Raw genomic sequence first — 18,643 nt, 5'->3', positions numbered from 1 at the left:
TCATTTTTTCATTGCATAACTTTTCTATTAATGCAGTCTACAAAAAATAGAGAATTTAGATTTAGTTACATGTAGTGTTTACATTATCTAGACCTTATTCGTTCTTTTTTTTTTATTTTACAAGTATTATTTAAAGAAATTATCTTAAAACATTTATTTCAAAGTAAATACAATATTTTTTATTGGCAAAAAAATAAAAATAACAGCAATTTAAATATTTTTTTTTTTAAGCATACTGTCTGTAGGAAGAAGTTTTACAATTTTAACCCTTTGAGCACCAGTCCCAGCTTTTTCCAGACTTTCAGATGCCGGTTTTCCAACATAAAAAAACTGGTTCCTTTATGCTTTTGAATAGTAATATCGTAATAATAGTAATAATTTAACAGGAAAATTTCTGCACAATTTTCCCCAGGGTCTCAAAGATTAGAGAGATTAACTGCATTTGGTATTTAATTAAAAGGATGGAAAAGCAAATAAGATTTAAAAAAAAAAACATTTAATTAAAAATTAAGACTGAAAATTATAAATGGCAATAACTAAATTAAACATACGTATTAAATATACCTTTTTATGTTGTCACATGAAACAATAAAAACAGATTTCTTAGAGCATGGAAGGACATTTAAACATGTAAATAAGAAATTTTTCATAATTAATGAAAACATTTAATAAATATCTTGTATTAAGACTATTTTTATAACAGTGAACACTTATCTTGACATAAACTCAGGTAATTACATTTTAAAGTTAGCAAATCAATATTGAATGAAAATGTATCTAAATTTATAAGATGAAGTCATTCTATGGGCCCTTCTAATCAACAAAGAGTTCAACTTGACCATATCAAATGTTATATTATCACATCTTTTAACATTTTGAATTAAACTAAATACGAAAATACATCTAAGAGTGAAGATGCTATCAAGAAGTTATCTATTTTAAAGTTTGTAAAAATAAATAAAAAAAGCAAAAAAATCTATCTATCAAGTAAAACAGATTAATAATCAAGAGTTTTCTCAATGCTTTTTTTTTTTAGATTATTGAAAGAAACTTCTGAATTGCGCTTAAAAATAAAAACTACTTCATTAACAACCAACCAGTTGCTTAAAACGTGCACAAATTGATACAATATAAAAGAGTATAATTAATATCAAACCTATTTTCGTGAGCTAACCATGCTCTTTTAAAACAATCTCTAAAATGGATACATAATTTTTTTAAATAAAAAATAATACTTTTTTTTATTCTAAGCAAATAAAGTTAATTTGATAAAAATGCAAAGTTAAAATAGTGAAAAAATTGAAGACAAGTAAAAATAGAAATTTATCACCTTTTCTTTCATTCGACGGTAAATTATTTTTGAATTTAAAAAATGAAAGTGAGCAACTGAGTCTAATAAAAACTACAATGCTACAATTAAAAATCGAAAACCTTTTAACGTGTAACTGTAATTATTTTGATTAAAGATTAAATAATACAAATTAAAAATATAACTAGTGTGTACATTTACAACAAGAATATTAACACTTCTAATGTCCTTTTTTTTCGTTTTAAAGAACAAATACAGATTGTAGGTCAATATTCTAATGAGTAAAATAGTAGTCGTAAATATCATATCCTATTTTAAACACAGATGAGCACCTTAAACAGGAAATAACCTTTCTGACATGCTTCTCCAGTGTAAGAAGTGAGAGAACAGTCGCAAGATGTTGTGTTATCCTTCCAGTGTTCAATACATAATCCATGATTGTGACATGGCAGACTATCACATAGCATTGCACACCCAGGAGCTAAGTCACCTAAAATATTTTAAAATCACAAAAAGTATTAAATAATGGCCAGAAAGAACAACAAAGCTTATCAGCTAAAAGAAAAATTTGACTTTCCATATGCTCCACATTATGAAAGACTTTATGACTTCTTATTTGTTTACCACAACTTGATTAAAATGTAGACAGGATGCATAGCCAAATTTTTCAACATAAAATAAGCACTTTTTAAGCAATTGAAAACTATTTTTAAGCACTATATACATTAACAAAATGCAAAGTAACTTTCAAAGATTTTAGATGATCATGACAAAATAACTAGTTTCTGACAAAGAATTCTTTTCTTGATTATATTAGCCACCATGAAAAGATAGATTTTTCGGTTCGATATCAGAGGGTGGAAAATGAAGTCTAAAATTGAGAATATCTTGCAAAATGCAGCAGAGTTGCACATGAGAGTGCAATAATCTCAGCGAACCCAGCTCAGTAGACGTTAATCCAGACTAGCAAGTATTTTATCAAACATGTAAAATGTTTGGCTCTTTCATACGCCATGAATCGAAGGTACGCCGAAATGGATTGTGGTTGAATGAATTGTGAAAACGTTGACTTGAACAATGTGAAAAGCACACTTTTGCACAATACGTTCTGAAAATCGACATGGTAAAAAAAATTCATTTTCAAAAACACCCAATGAAAAAAGCACCTTTAAGGGATTGTGGTTGAATGAATTGCGAAAAGGTGGTTAAAAAAATGGTAAAAAAAATTCATTTCCAAAAGGGGGAAATTTAGCACTTTTCAAAAACACCCAATGAAAAAAGCACCTTTAAGGGATTGTGGTTGAATGAATTGTGAAAACGTTGACTTGAACAATGTGAAGAGCACACTTTTGCATAATACGTTCTGAAAATCGACATGGTAAAAAAAAAAAATTCATTTCCGAAAAGGGAAAATTTAGCACTTTTCAAAAACACCCAATGAAAAAAGCACCTTTAAGCACTTTTTAAAAACGCTAAGCACCATGGTAGATTAAAACAACAAATCAGCTATCTTGTTTATCTGCTATAGCGCAGTAGTGGTTCCCAATTTTTTTTCGACTAAGGAACCCTAAATAATCGATCATCTTTTAGAGGAACCAAGAGACTTAATAAAAAAATATAAAATATCAATGATTGAAATTTTATTAATTATTTTGAAAATATTTAATAAAGGAATGAAAATAAAATTTTTCATTGAATTGTTTTTTTGATGCTTTTATGTCACATAGTTAAATTTACAGGTGTGGAGCAGCATATGGTCTTTTAATTTGGTTTTAAGAGTATGTATAAACTGAATATACATGAGCTAAAACTTGGTTTTCATTAAGATAAAAACGAAAATAAACATTGAGAGTGGTTATTAGGAGAGGGAAATTTCTTCTTGAATTCGATTATTTTTATTCCATGCAAAAATACTAATTTTTGATAAATGTGTTCTCTTCATTATTCATTAAATATACTGTAATTTAAATTCTTTTTAATTTTGCTTTTCTTTCTTCACAAGCATTTTAATTCAATAATTTCATAAAAATATTCAATAAATAATAGGTAATTAATCGGATATAAATTTAATCATGGGTTTGGAAAATTATAACAGGTAAAAACAGGTCCCTGTGACCCTTCCAAGGAATCCTAGAGTTCCGTGGAATACCAGTTGAGAACTGCTACTATAATGTTCAAACATGCCAAAAACCATAGAGGAAAGGAAAATTAAGACCCGTTCTCTTGATAATAACTCATATATAAAATCATACATAGCTAAAATAGAAGCAAAGGCTAAAAATTAGTTTATGCAAATTCTTTTGAAAAATCTCTCAAAAAAGGAAACACTGGCAATTGCAAAATTAATTTTAATAATGTAAAATACATTCCAAACATATGGATCACCTACTGAATGGACAACAACAAATAACTTAAATAATTTGTTCTGATATGGTAAAGCTGGAAAAAACTTCTTAAACATTTGTAATTCATGACTTAAAAAAACATACCCAAAGAAGACTAACTTTCAAAACATTCTCAAACAAGCACATAGTAAAAAAGACATACAAAATATTGGTTTAAAAAAATTTTTTGAATAAAATTCTAAAATGGCCTTGATGAGATAATTGAATAGGTAGATTAATATTATTGTAATAAAAAAAATGAAATTAAAGCATCACTTAAACAGTAAACAAATTTTGAGCTAAAAATAAATATACCGTTTTTAGCATCAGCATTTTCGGTGAGAGCAGCTGCTTCCAAATCAAAGAGTTTATCACCTATCATAAATCCTTGAATGCAACCAACAAAACCAGATTTTGTAAAATTAGTAGAGGTTCCACTACCGACATGACCTAAAAACATTTCGTTGTGGTCTATTGTTCGATATGTTCCTCTTGGTGGAAAAACAGTTTCTGAAATGAAAAGTACCTTCAATAAATATTATTAGATTACTTTATGAATCAAACAAATCAAATACAAAACATACAAACCTAATTCTTGATTTTGTCGCCAGGGCATACGAAAATATTTCCCCACAAATTTAATAACAACATCAGCTGATGAATTTTTGTCATTTACAAAAAGTGTAGTACGTTGTAACTGCCGTTCAACTTTTATTTGCACTGGTAATCCTTTAGAAAGTCCTATGTAATTAAATGTATAAAAACTAGTTTGAAAAAACAATGGGTAACAATAGCAAGAGTTATAGATTATTTTTTAGGGTTCTAGATTAAGTTCTAGATTGTAATTTTCTAAACTTTTTCAGGTTTCCTATATTTTTATGTTAAAATTTCCAGAATCACTTTTTTTTCACAAAAGTATTTTCTTAAATTTACTAGTCCGTAAAATATTAATCAGTATGTAACTAACCACACAAATTTGAACTAAGCCTTAAAAGCAAATGTTTAAACAATAACTAACTTTTTCTTACACTACTACTAATATGAAAAATTTTACACATGAAGATCCCCAAGAAAGGTGACTCTAAAGTACACTCTTTCTTCCCTCTAATAATTCATATCATTTTTAAACATGTTTCATGCATACCTGGATTTCTGGGAGTTTTCCCACATCATCAAAAACAAACATTGTTAATGATCCTTAAGTGCACCATTTTTTTCCAAATGTTTGGAGATTTAGTAAATTTTAATTTGCATTGTCAATTTATATTGCTACTCTTTAACAAGGTGCATAGCCAAATTATTCAACAAAAAATAAGCACCTTTTAAGCCCTTTTCAAGCACTCAAAAAAATTTGTAAGCACTTTGAAAAATATCATAATTAGACAGGGTTGGCAAGTTTTTGGATACCTGGATTTCTGGGAGTTTTTCCACATCATCAAAAACAAACATTGTTAATGATCCTTAAGTGCACCATTTTTTTCCAAATGTTAGGAGATTTAGTAAATTTTAATTTGCATTGCCAATTTATATTGCTACTCTTTAACAAGGCGCATAGCCAAATTATTCAACAAAAAATAAGCACCTTTTAAGCACTCAAAAAAATTTGTAAGCACTTTGAAAAATATCATAATTAGACAGGGTTGGCAAGTTTTTGACAATTGATGGTTTTATCCGGTTTTATTTACAGTGACGAAGACGATGGCGCGTCACAAACGATGAAATTAACAAGAGAAATGAAACTTTCTATCGCTAACAGAGAAAAAAATATTGACTATGTTTAGTTGGTCCCCGTAATCAGTAAAAAATTCGAGTGATTCTATTACAGAGGGCGGAAAATGAAGTCTGAAATTGAAAATCTCTTGCAAAATGAAGCAGGGTTGCACATGAGAGACAAAAATCCTTACCAGTGAATCTAGCTCAGTATACGCAAGTATTTCATCAAACATGTAAAACAAATGGTGTTTTCATACACTACAGACTGACGGTACACCGAAATAGATTGTGGTTGAATTAATTGTGAAAACATTGAATAGGACAATGTCTTTTTGTGAAATTTGCAGCAAAAATCAACATAGCAAAGAAAATATCACATTTCGGAAAAGTGAAAATTAAGCACTTTTCAAAAACACACATGGAAAAAAGCACCTTTAAGGGCTTTTAAAAAACGAAAATCGAAAATAAGCACCTTTAAGCACTTTTTAAAAACACTACGCACCCTGTTTAACTTGTATATTTATTTTAATTAATGTGACATAACATGCGCCGAATTATATCATCTCTATTTTGCCACTCCTGCTACTGACGAAGAAGTACATGCAACGCTGAAACATGTCTAGGTCTTCATTAATTTTACTGTCCTTCACACCATTTTATACACCTGTTTACTTTAAATGAATGAGCAATAAAATAATGAGATAACTTTACTAACCCTGAGCTTCTGCATGCAGCTGATACACAGTTTGATCTGAATTGAAAGTAAAGTACACTTTTTTATTAGCAAAATGGAGTTGCACAAAATTATTGTAATGATCAAAAGCATAGAGTAAAATTCCTTCCTTCTCAAATGTCCGGAAGTTTAGAAGAATATCTTTTTCCAAAACAGGATTCGTTTCATTTCCTTCATTTTTATGGTGATAATATGAGCCAGGTGTAACCACAGTCATAGCATTTATATTGATGTCTATAGAAAAGAAAGAAAAAAACAAGAGATTACATTCAGTTTTAAAATATAGAGAAAAAAATGGTGCCTGGTTTATATTTAAGCAGAAATTATTAATGATAATTGCTAGCATTTTATAACTATTTATGACTGAGTAAAATAATTTAAATTAGAGATAACTCTTAGAAAATATTTATTATAAGATTACGTTTAAAAAAAATAAACAGATGAACTATATTTATTTTAATTTAAGACCTCTGAATTTATTTAAATAGTGTGCCATCTTTCTGTTTATTAAAACAATTAAGTTAACCTCACATTCATGTTTGTACAAGTCATTTCTAACTTATTTTAAAATTAATACACCTCCAGTTTGCTGTGATAGCTCAGTGGCTAAGGCACTGAACTGTTGTGAAGAACTGGGGTTCAATCACCAATGATGGGTTGAAGCTCACCCAGTTTTAGATACCAGTTAGTTTGGAGAGCAATGCTGACTATATTACATCCTGTTAGTCATGAAACTGTGAAGCTTTAACCTCCATGACTCTCTAGTTCACAGTGAGCTGTTGCAGGAATACAATTTTCCTACATCTCCAGTTTATTTCTGTTGCCAAATAGGCAACAATAAAGTCTGTACAACAGTACAAACAAAATACATTCATTTAATTTTAAGAAATCATGTGTCTCAAGATGAGCTAACACGGAGTTGGACAATTCAAATAAAAGTTTCATGTGTGAAAGGTTTAGTAATAACAGAAGAGAGAACAACAAAATAGTATTATCTAAAACCTTATCATGTGTAATCAAATCAAAATAACATATACATACTTGTCTCACAATTTTTTCCAGAATGGGCAAATGGATTAACACAATCACACATGTAAGACCCCCAATATTCAACACAAGTAGCTCCATTTTGACAAGGGCTAGAAGCACAGGATGGTTGACATCCATGAACAATTGCCGATTCACTAAAAGTATAAAATAGGTTTTTAAAAAAAAACACAAAATAAAAAATTAAACAATAACTAAAACAAAATTAAATATACAATTACAAAATATTGATAGAATAAACAGCCTTACCTAGAACCTAAAATGTAATAATTTCCTTAAAGTAACTCTTTGGTATGCATAGAATAAATTTTTTTCTCTGTGTTAGAAGATTAGAGAACTTTTTCTTTTAGAATAAAACCTTCAAATTAGAATTGGAAAGAAAAAAACTTCAGAAATATATGAAGGTCTTTATTTTCCGCAACTGACACAAAATTTGTAGCAAATGCTTATTCTCTAAGATTCTAGAGAAAGATATAAGATTTTTTTCATCACTTAAGTCTAATTATAAGCTCAATGTAAGGTGAAAGAAAGGGAAACTGACTGAAAAAAAAATTTTTTTTTACTGATAAAAACTTTTTTTTTTCCTAGAATATCATATTTTGTTTTAAATTAAAATACGTGGGTTTATGACAGTATATTGTGTATTTTGTGCACAGATTATTTTTAACATACAAAACACTATAATTTCTTTTTTTCTAATAAAAAATGTTTTCCAGTTATTTTAAAACATTTATATATTAAACTTTTAGTCTACATTTGCTGTACTACTAAGAAAATATAAAACAATACCTAATTAAAAAAAACTTTTTCCTAAAACTTAGTCAATGTAGATAACTTTATTGTTATCTAAATTGTTAGCGTGAAATTGTTATAATTAAGTGTTAGAAAGAAATTAGTAATTGTTAGTATGAAACATATTTACTAACCTTCTAGTCATGTGCTTATACAGATCGACTACAACATCATTAATTACTAATCCTCTAAAGCACCCTATAAATCCTTCTTTTATTGAAGAATCACCAGAAACAGCTCTAAAACAAAAAGTAAATATGGTACATAGATATAAATATACAGCTTTAAATTCAATATCAAAATAGAATTCGTACTTAAAATAAGATTTAAAAACGTAACACAGCTTGTTTCCGTAATTATAACCAAATCAAAAATTCTGTAATTATAACCAAATTATTAAAAATTTAGTATTATATTGAAAAGCACAAAATATTAATACTTACTCTAAGACACCTCCCACATAGAGTGGACCTTCAAAAGGACCTACACCATGTGATTCACCATAATCAACCATGACAGAATCTAAATTGACAGTAAAACGCATATGATAAGTATCGTGATCCACCCAAACTTGCTGCCATTCCCCAGAATTCAGTTTTCTTCTCGAAGTAACTCTCACACTGCGAGGACGATTGTTTAGTGTGAACTCAAATGATAATTCATAATCTAAAATATAAATACATAATTCTTTTTTAGAACATATTGGCTTAAAATGTTCATATTTAACATGTATACATGCAAAGGCTTTAAATTCAAAAATACTGATAACTGGTTTGTGGATAACAGTTTACTTTGCTTCCTATGTATATTATTAAGTCAAATATGTCAGAAAAAATCAATAACATATTTAATTGTAGAATTTGCATCTTTTAAACAATGTTAAAGATGAAAGAAAGAAATGCAGTTTTTGCAATAAACAATTAAAAAAATGCATTATTGTTACATAACTGGATACAAAATGTTTTTTTAATATGTATGAAACTTTATGAATAGTTTTATAGTATTCTGAAAAATACGTTATTTCTTTAAAAATTTTCTTCCTTTTAAAAATGAACCTTGTAATGTTTACCATATTTGGAGAAATGCTTCAAAATAAATCCCATACATTAAGTTTATTAAATCATTTAAACAATTTTGAAAACAAAATTAGAAAAAGTGGCCACTGTCATATATTCTACAACTAGCCACTGGCAAAATTTCCTAATTTTGCCCTATACCTCTTAATATTAATCTGACTTTTTGCATAGTTCGCAATATCACGAGAACTTTCAAAACTATTTTTAGGGTTAGAAAATTAGTTCATCCTAAGATAATTCCATTAAAAAAATAACTTTTAAAAATAATTTATTATTTTATTAAATAATATTTTTAAAAAAAGGTGAATTGTACGGTACATGAATTTTGGCATGATTTTAAATAATGGCAAAATACAAAATTTGAGCACAATTGATCAAATGGTTCCTAAGTTATTGAACATGAACTAAGCTATCAAATATGAACTTAATATGAAAATCATATAAATTTAAATTTCGATTTTCAGAATGCTTCCAAGTTTATAGTCTGGATTTTCAAAATTTTGGCAAGATAAATGCAATATTCCCTGACTATTCCAGGATCGTTCTGATAAGTGGAAGCATTGCAGGAAATTAATAATTACCATTTATCAAAAGTACTCTCAAATAACCATGACTATGATGAATAGAAGATTGATATATTAAGACAGCTTGACTATTGGATGTCCTAAAACTGAAAGCAATATCTCCTCTACGCCATCCAGGAACCTCAATGAATGAATTCCATGTTTTGAAGGTAATAACATACTCTTGAGTATCTGAAAACAAACCAAATTTTATTTTTAAAGAAGATAAAGGAGTAAAATGGATACATATAAACATGGCACCAAAAATTTAGGATAACATTATGAATTAGGATCTTTTATAAATTGAATCATCAGTGTTTTCATCATAGAAAAAAAATGGGTGAGAATTTCTCACCCTTTCTCAGAAACAGGGTGAGATTTCAAAAAGTTAAGTGAGATTTCTAAAAATTAAAAACTCTTGAAAAAAAATCATTTCTTTAATTATAACACATTTTTAACGTCTTCTATTTTTTAAAGCATTGAATATTTTTGGTGCATCATCACCAAATTTTGCCTTTACAAGGTATTTGTCCATCTTACATTAGTGCATTAAAAATTTGAAAGTCTTACATGAAGAAACCTTACGGTAAACACGTGGTTGCAGAGAAATGTGTTCTGAAAGGGGTTGTGTTCTGTTTTTGGAAAAGGTTCTGAACAATACTGGTAAATAGCTTATCTAGCTTAAGCTAGATAACGGGGCAGAAGTTGAAAATAATGAAAGATCAAGGAAGAAAAGTGAAACAGATTTTATTCTAAATGGCTTAATTCGAAGCTTTTTCCAAAATGCGAGAAATTCGCGAATTTTGAAATTAATTTATAGAATGCGCGAATTTCTCGCGGTTATCATTTTTTAATGCGAGAATAGAAAAAAATATGCGAGGTTCTCGCTTTCTCGCGCTGTAGTGAAAACACTGATCATAACTTGTCTGATCAGTTTCATTTCGATGAACAGCAGGTGTGTCGTCGGCATTCGCTTTGGAAACATAAAGAAAAGGTTTTATAGTGCTTAGGTGTATAAGTGATAAAAGATTTTTAAAAAAAACTGTTGGCTTTCTTAAATTCTCACAGATATGTTTATATCTGCTTGAAGTACTTAGCTGCTTATCCTACAGTTTTTGTTAAGGCAGAAGGCATAAAAAATTTTCCGAAAATGTATTTGCCCACCGCTCATCTAGCTGCTGTAAGCCATCCACTATTAAAATGCCTCAATAAAATCTATGCAGTCTCTTCTGTTATTTTTCTATTTAAAATCTTCCCTACGCACAGCACTGTTCTTTAGGAAAAAATACACATCATTGGCAAACTCATCAAAGTTTATTTCTAATGCATTCAGAAGAACTTTAAACGCATTATTTGCCACATGCAAATTGAAAGCGTATTTTGTTTTGATCTATTTCATCAGAAAACTTTTTCATCACACTTTTGTTAAGATTAGGATCCATTGAGAGACATATCCATTGAGAGACATATTACTATACTTAATGGAATCTTAATGATAGAACATCTTAAAGTTATTGAATAGATAGAACATCCAAAAGTTCATTTAAAATAATGTCAGCTGTAGCATGACCTAAAAATACACTTTTCAGATATCTACACGTTACCAAATTAAACTTGACCAGTATCTGGCATATACATTTAATTACTGCTTGTTCTGTACATTAGCACTTTCATCAAATGCTAATGTTATTTTAGCTGCTTTATCAATATCCTTTATCAAAAGACTTTCAAACTGTTTTGAAATACCCTGGTTCAGTACATAAGCAGTTTCCTTTCTTTAAGCTGTATTGCCAACGCTATGGGGGAATCTGGAAATATTACTCTGAATAAATCGACTGTATCTCTACAAGATTTAAAAGAAATATTTTTCTCAGCTACATCTCAGCACACCATAGAGATTCAGCTTTTAAAATTTGATTTTGCTGGCTAAGAACAACAGTATCACCACTATTTCTATTTGGCACCCAATCAAATACTTTTCCTTCACCATTGCTTGTAAATCTCTCATCAAACTAGCGAAGATCTCTTTGTTCCTTTATAATGAGATCTAACTCGAGCATAACTAAAACATTTGCAACATAAACCACACTTCGCGGAATATAGATCACTAGCCACAGATTCCAACCATTATTTTTTAAAGATATAATCTAGTTATTTTTCAAACTAATCATTCTGGAATTTCGGTTTTTTTAAAGATACAATCTAGTTATTTTTCAAACCAATCATTCTGGAATTCGGTTTATCCTTTTTCAATGGTATCTGGTATCAATTTTAATGAAGACAAATACTGTAAGACAGCAGCAAAATTATTGAAAATGTTTATGTTACTAGAACTGGGAGAAATAAAAAATTCCATTGAGCGATTCCAAATCAATCAGAACAAATCAACTGCTACGAGGACTGAAAACTAACAAAAAAGGCTTCTGAAAGCAATATTTTGATGTCAGTAGCCAAAGAGATCTCGTTTGAGAACTCTGGGATGGACGAGGAGATATGGGAGGGGAGAAGCGTGTGACGTCAGGAGGAAAATAATCACGTCATGAAAAAAGCCAATCATGCGTCTGAATGCAGCAGTTAACCTTGCAAAACTTGTTTTTTTCCCTTTGAAGAGGTGATGTGACTCTCCTTGTAGAGAAGTGACAACTTGTGCAGATTTCGTTTAAAAATGACGGTGTAGGGTAATTCCTGATTCTGGGTGATTTTATCAGTGTTTTCCGTATAACTTCATTTTTTTTTAGAAACAACAGCAAAATCTTAGTAGATTTTTAGGAATTTTAAGGGTTGCACATATTTTTAGGAATTTGAGGTGAAATGCAACCCCTGTATCAAACATGGAATTTGAAAAAAGGTTAAAAATGTGCAATATGTGAACTACTACAGCAAAAAGTGAAGTCGCAAATTTTTACAGTCAATAAATTTTTTATAAGATAAAGCTTCCATCCTAACTGTACCACTGCAATATGCATTGCAACAAAAAGAAAGAAAAAAAAGACACAAAAGTGCATTCTTAAAAGTAACAGAACTCAGCATAGCATATAGTTAAAAATTAATATAACAAACAGACATAAGTTAGAAAAAAAACTACTATAAATATTTGGTTTCAAATTTTAGTAAGAAGCTTGGCAAGAGATGAAAGAAAAACTTACATACTTAGAGAAGAATTTAAAAAATTTTTTTATTGTGTTTATATTTTTTAATTGACTTTTAACAGCAATTTAAAAAAAATTATATGTACAAGTTAGTAATGAATTCTTTGAACAATAGACTATTTTTAATTACGTATAAAGCTTCAATGAAAAATACATTTTGCAATGATGCTTTTTTCTTTAATTTACCCACCTGTTTCCACACATTCCAATGGACCAAGAGTAAGGCGGCCTTCAGCCGAAGCATCCAAATTATCTGGCTGTAATACATAGATTTTAGTGATGCCTAAATGTGTTGGACTAGTATAATCCCCATCATCAACTCTCCAGCGAGCATCAGCAATATCACAATTACACAAAAAAGAAGAATTAGCACAACTATGATTTTCTGCACATTTGCAGCCCTCAGACTGACTGCCAATACTAGTAATATATCTCTTACTGCCAGATGACTCCATCCACGTATATGTCCGAAGCCTATTTTAAGAGAAGTGAAAACTTTTCAGAATCATTTTTAAATAACAGACATCAATAAAATAATGAGTCTGTCCAGTGCAAATTTATTACTGTTTAGAGGTACCTTCACAAAATCACCCATAAAATTGTGCTTTCACAAACGTAGTTTTAAGAAATTAATGATACCTTTACAACACTTATTTAAAAAAAATTCCCTCCTTCTTATTCTTTGTCTTTTATCATTAAAATTTAATTAATAAAAATATTTAAATATATTTATCTACTTCATTTATGAACAGATTGTTGTATAATTGGAATGTCTTGCTCAGCATTAACTTAAGGGATAAAACTACAAAATTCAGTAAACAAAAATTTTTAGATTTAATTCATATATTTTCTTTTTAATCTCACTCCGATTGATAAATAATTTTTGTTAACTATTTTGATGATGTTAAGGTAATAGCTAAATCATGGTTAGATTAGATTTACAGGGATGAGATTAGCCAAAAGACAAAAAAGCTGAATTTCCACGACAGTAAATTTTACGCAAGCGCAACCCTTTAATAATAAATTCCAGACAGTTTAAGGTAATAAATAATGTGTTGACATACAATTGTGTACTAATCTAATATTATATAAATGATTTCATTGATACTTAACATTTAGTGAAAATAAAAATTACCAATTGAAAAAATAAAGCTGGAAATTATATTTTTCCTCAGTTCACATAAGAGACAATTATTACTTGAAAAACTATAATATTTCATTTCTTTTAATAAATACTGTTATGTTATTTATAGCAAATATATCAGTAATATTACTTTTTAAATTATATTGGGAAAAAAACCTTTAACAATGGACCAAATCATGATGTTCATGTTATAGTCTAATCTAACTAGAGCCCTTTGAAACATATCAATAACAGTGAAGTAGAAATACATAATAACTCCTTAACATACAAAAATTGCTATTTCAGTTTGAAAAATTACATGACAATCAGCAACTGTTTAGATAATTGTTTTTTATTTGATAATTTCAAATTTTTATTTCATAATAACAGCAATTATAAATAAAATTTTGATGATGAGTTAATTAACTCTTCTTCCAAAAAAAAAAAAAAAAAAAAAAAAAAAAAATTAAATCCCTTTTTAAGTGATTGCTTTTGTTTCCTATATCTTTTATGTTTGCTATATTTAGTTGTTAGTCCATATTCAAACATCTTGCGACAAATCCTATTTTTTCTTCTTCGCAAGCACAGAATGTAAGTTTTGAATATATTCCTTTCCAGTTTCTCTGATGTTGTAACACTTACATAAACTAATAATCGTCGTTAGAAAAACAGTCACCTTTATAGTAACTAATTTTTAAAAAAATTTACTTCTTACAAGAATCGCGATAGTTGATCTTAAAATTACGTGAGTATGAATAACAATTATGGATTTTGAAATCACATGAATATGAAACTAGATATACGATTTTGAAAATGAGAAAATACAAACTGGGATATAGAATTTTTAAAACGCATAAATACAAATCACGATTCATAATTTTTAGATCGCGTAAATACGAATCATGATGCGTAATTTTTAGATTGCATAAATAAGAATTATGATGCATAATTTTTAGAATGCGTGAATGCGAATTCCAATGCCTTATTTTAAAATCACGTATAAATACGAAAATCAATGTTTGATATTATAAACAGCATGAGCAAATCAAGACATTGAATTTTAAACTTGCGTGAATACGAATCGCTTCATAGGTTTTTAAAAAGGCATAAATATGAATCACAACGTACAATATTCAAATCCCATGAATAAGAATCTCAACACGCAAATATGAAAAGCTATGTTTGATATTAAAATCGTGTGAATAAGAATCGAGATATTAGCAGATTCCAGGCTTGGGACCTCTAAAAGGCTTGTCAGAAACAGCATCGTTTGAACTACAAAAATCGGATCTATCTGGAGGGAGGGTAAAAAATTCGGAAAATCTTATCTGCTGCGTGTAAAAGGGGAGAAAATAGCTAAAATAAGTAAAAATGAGAAAGGATTGGTAGCTATGTAGTTTGAATTTTCTGTTTCTCTTTGAAAATGGGTGAATTTTCTGAAAAAGCGGAATACTTATAAGAAAAAGAGAAATTTTTAGAAAAATCTAAATTTTTGATAAAAAAAGCTGAAATTCAAGAGATAAAAGTGAAAAAAGCGGAAATCAGTTAAAAAGCGGAAAAATCTCATCCCTGGATTTAAGAAAATAAATAAATGGTATTTCAAAATATTGATTTAAGAAGCATTTAGCATACAAAAAAATTTAAAACAGAAAGTGTAAGATAAATTAATTACCCAAGAGGAGTCTTGAAACATTCGTATTTCATGTACTGAGAGCAAACTTTTGAATGTCTAACGAGTGACTGAAGCATTTCAGGTGTGAACTCTCTATATGCAACTTCTACTGTAAACGATTTCATTCCTTTTTTCCTAATAACCTAAATAAGTAAAATAAATTATATTTGCAGTTTTCCCTTTAGAATAAAATTTTTTTTAAGAAAGATAAAATACTATGAACTATAAAACATCCAAATGCCTATTAAACAAACAAAAAAAATTTAATAAAAAAGCAAAATTATTGCATTTATAAACAATTGCAATTTAATAATTAAGTGATACTTTGTATTCTACATTCTGATAATTTAGTAGCATATTCCTATTTTAAAAAAATTTTATATTATATTGTACTTTATTTTAATTTGATAACAGATATATAATTTCAATTAATGTTACTTCATTATTAAACAGGGTGCGTAGTCAAATCTTTCAACAAAAAATAAGCACCATTTAAGTACTTTTTAAGCACTCAAAAAGTATTTTTTAATCATTATATACATTAACAAAATGCAAAATAATTTTTAAAGACTTCAGATGATCATGATAAAGAACTACTTTCTGACAAAGAACTCCTTTGAATCTCACCGAATCCAGCTCAGTAGTCGCACATGTGGACCCGAAAGTATTTAATCAAACATGTAAAACGATTAGTGCTTTCATACGCTACCGACCGATAGTACGTATAAATGGATTGTGGTTGAATGAATTGTGAAAACATTGAATAGAACAATGTGAAAAGCACGCTTTTGCATAATACATGGCGAAAATAGACATGATAAAGAAAAAAAATCTCATTTTCGAAAATGGAAAATTAAGCACTTTTTAAAAACACCCAATAAAAAAAGTACCTTTAAGGGCATTTAAAAACGAAAATCGAAAATAAGCACCTTTAAGCACTTTTTAAAAATGCTATGCACCATGCTCAACAGATAAAAAAAATTCCATAAGCTCAACAGATAAAAAAATTAGTCACCCCTAGAGAAATCTCGAAAAAAATCATTTAATATTGTGTAATTTAATCTCTGGTCTCAAAACACTGATTCAAAATTTAGTTAAGAAGAGAGCCCACAAGCTTTAAGTAGGCACATCACATCCAGTTTAAGCCAATGTAGAAATCACGTAAAACCACCAATTTATATGATCTATCAAATCACCCAAATCCTCCAAAGTTGCAAAGACGCTCATTTTTGCATTTCGCCTGCTATTCTAACATGTCTAACCGATTTTTCTACAGGATTCAAGACAGTAGATTTCACAGGTCAATCCAGGAACAATCAAAGTTGCTGTCATCATATTGCAAAAAATCGGGGTAACAGCAACATATTCATCTTGAAAATGTTGAATGAAGGAATGTTATCCAGAATGTTAAAATATTTCTTAGTGGCTACCTCAGTGAGCAAACACAATCAATAATAAAAAAAAAGAGAGTTACACAGTATTAAATAAATTATGCTTATTGTAATTTTTATAAGGGTGATTGTCTGGTGAGCTAATTCTAACATTAATAAGTGAACTTATGAAATGAATACAAATATAGAAGAGAAGGTAACATAATTGAAATGTTAAATAATTGTTGTTCACCATTTCTGGAGGCATATTGTTCTCCACCCTTGTAATAATTTGACCTCCAGTATCACTACCCATATCACAGTAAACATGAGCTGAAGGAAGCGGGCCATTTCGATCAATGTCGATGGTGTACACTCCTTTTTTCCGATATCCCACAAGATATAATTCTTCACAAGTGCGTTTATACAATGCTGAAAAGAAAAATTCATTCAAAAATACAAATCATTAACTAAGTAGGAATCTGCACCTTAAAAATGAGTAAAAACTTTGGAAAGTAAGGCTACAATAATAAGTTTTTGCTCTCTTCAGTAAATGTTCCGAAAATCAAATCTTATAAACAAAAATTTATTTTAAAAAGTATATCTTTTTAATTATTTTAAAAATACTACATTACTGCTAATTATTACTCTGTTTAGAAAAAGCTGGCACTTTAAATGTTTTTTTTTTTTTTTTTTTTTTTAATTTATGAACTTTTTTTTTTCAGAATAGTAACTTTGTTCAGAATTAAAATAATTTAATCATTTCAATAATCATTTAATACTAATAAATTTTATTTTTGAAAGATTGAAAGTAAATGATGAATAATTAACCTCTGTAACCCAAATATTTTAACAATCTTAATTGCTCTCAGTTTTAATTACTTTGTATAATGAAGATTCTGATACAATTTGGAAATGTCATTTGACTTGAAAGGTATGATCTTAAAAAAACTTTTCTCAGAAAACTTAAAGCTATGAATAATTTTTAATAACACCTTATTTCAAATGAAAAACAGTTTTAAGAGTACAGAAACTTCTAAACCTTCATTTTAGTGTATATATAAAACAAGGGTGTCGCCCATGATAGCATCAATAATATAGTAGTGATATCATCCCAACCCTACAGATTTATAAATTAAGTTAAGAAAAGCATTCTTCAGATTGCATATAACTAATTAACCAATTCATAAGAGAACATTTAAAGTGAATGTCAAGCTATGCTAACATAGATGCAACCAGAACCAATCAACATGCAGTAGCATGATTACGATTTTTAGAGGTAGAAAGTGAATAAAAGTACAGATATTTATCACCAAATGGACTCTGCTTATCATCATAGTCTAGGACAAAAAGCTGAGAAAAAGTGGTGTAAAAGTGTACATCAATATCAGATCTGCTGAGACTCAAAGCACAATCTCTAATGAATTAATTGTAGTATTAGCGGCAATCATTAAAAACTATAGTTATACTATATTTCTAAAGCCCTTACAACTGTCCTCTGTTTAGTCAATCAATATACATATAAATGTTATAAACTATGCCAACTTTGAAATGAACTATAACCTTTTTTTTTCTAAACTATTTTTTTCTGAAAAAAATATCACTCAGATCAAAAACATTTATTTAACATAAAAAAAATTTACCAAATAAAATAATAAAATTATTTTTATTATTTTTAAAAAAAATAATGATTACCTGTTTATACTAGCCAT

At 28.6% G+C, this 18,643-nt stretch overlaps 1 protein-coding gene across 9 annotated transcripts in view; it reads right to left on the bottom strand.

The window, feature by feature from the left end:
• axo (axotactin) overlaps positions 1-18,643 on the bottom strand; it is a 108,252-nt gene that overhangs the window by 14,919 nt on the left and 74,690 nt on the right. For all 9 annotated transcript variants that reach the window (XM_071179537.2, XM_087167943.1, XM_071179535.2 and 6 more), the window contains exons 13-23: positions 17,185-17,363; positions 15,562-15,704; positions 12,957-13,240; positions 9,636-9,809; positions 8,422-8,644; positions 8,113-8,217; positions 7,181-7,323; positions 6,122-6,373; positions 4,282-4,434; positions 4,009-4,203; positions 1,659-1,799 (exon numbers count right to left, since the gene is read on the bottom strand). In XM_071179537.2, coding sequence (XP_071035638.2) covers positions 1,659-1,799; positions 4,009-4,203; positions 4,282-4,434; positions 6,122-6,373; positions 7,181-7,323; positions 8,113-8,217; positions 8,422-8,644; positions 9,636-9,809; positions 12,957-13,240; positions 15,562-15,704; positions 17,185-17,363 — 1,992 coding nt within the window. The remainder of the gene's footprint in view (positions 1-1,658; positions 1,800-4,008; positions 4,204-4,281; positions 4,435-6,121; positions 6,374-7,180; positions 7,324-8,112; positions 8,218-8,421; positions 8,645-9,635; positions 9,810-12,956; positions 13,241-15,561; positions 15,705-17,184; positions 17,364-18,643) is intronic.

Source organism: Parasteatoda tepidariorum, chromosome 1 (genome assembly GCF_982258835.1).
Source record: "Parasteatoda tepidariorum strain Cologne lab strain chromosome 1, Ptep-v5.0, whole genome shotgun sequence".
NCBI classification, from domain to species: domain Eukaryota; kingdom Metazoa; phylum Arthropoda; class Arachnida; order Araneae; family Theridiidae; genus Parasteatoda; species Parasteatoda tepidariorum.
Note: the sequence above shows the minus strand (reverse complement) of the source record. Positions and strands in the feature narration are given on the sequence as shown.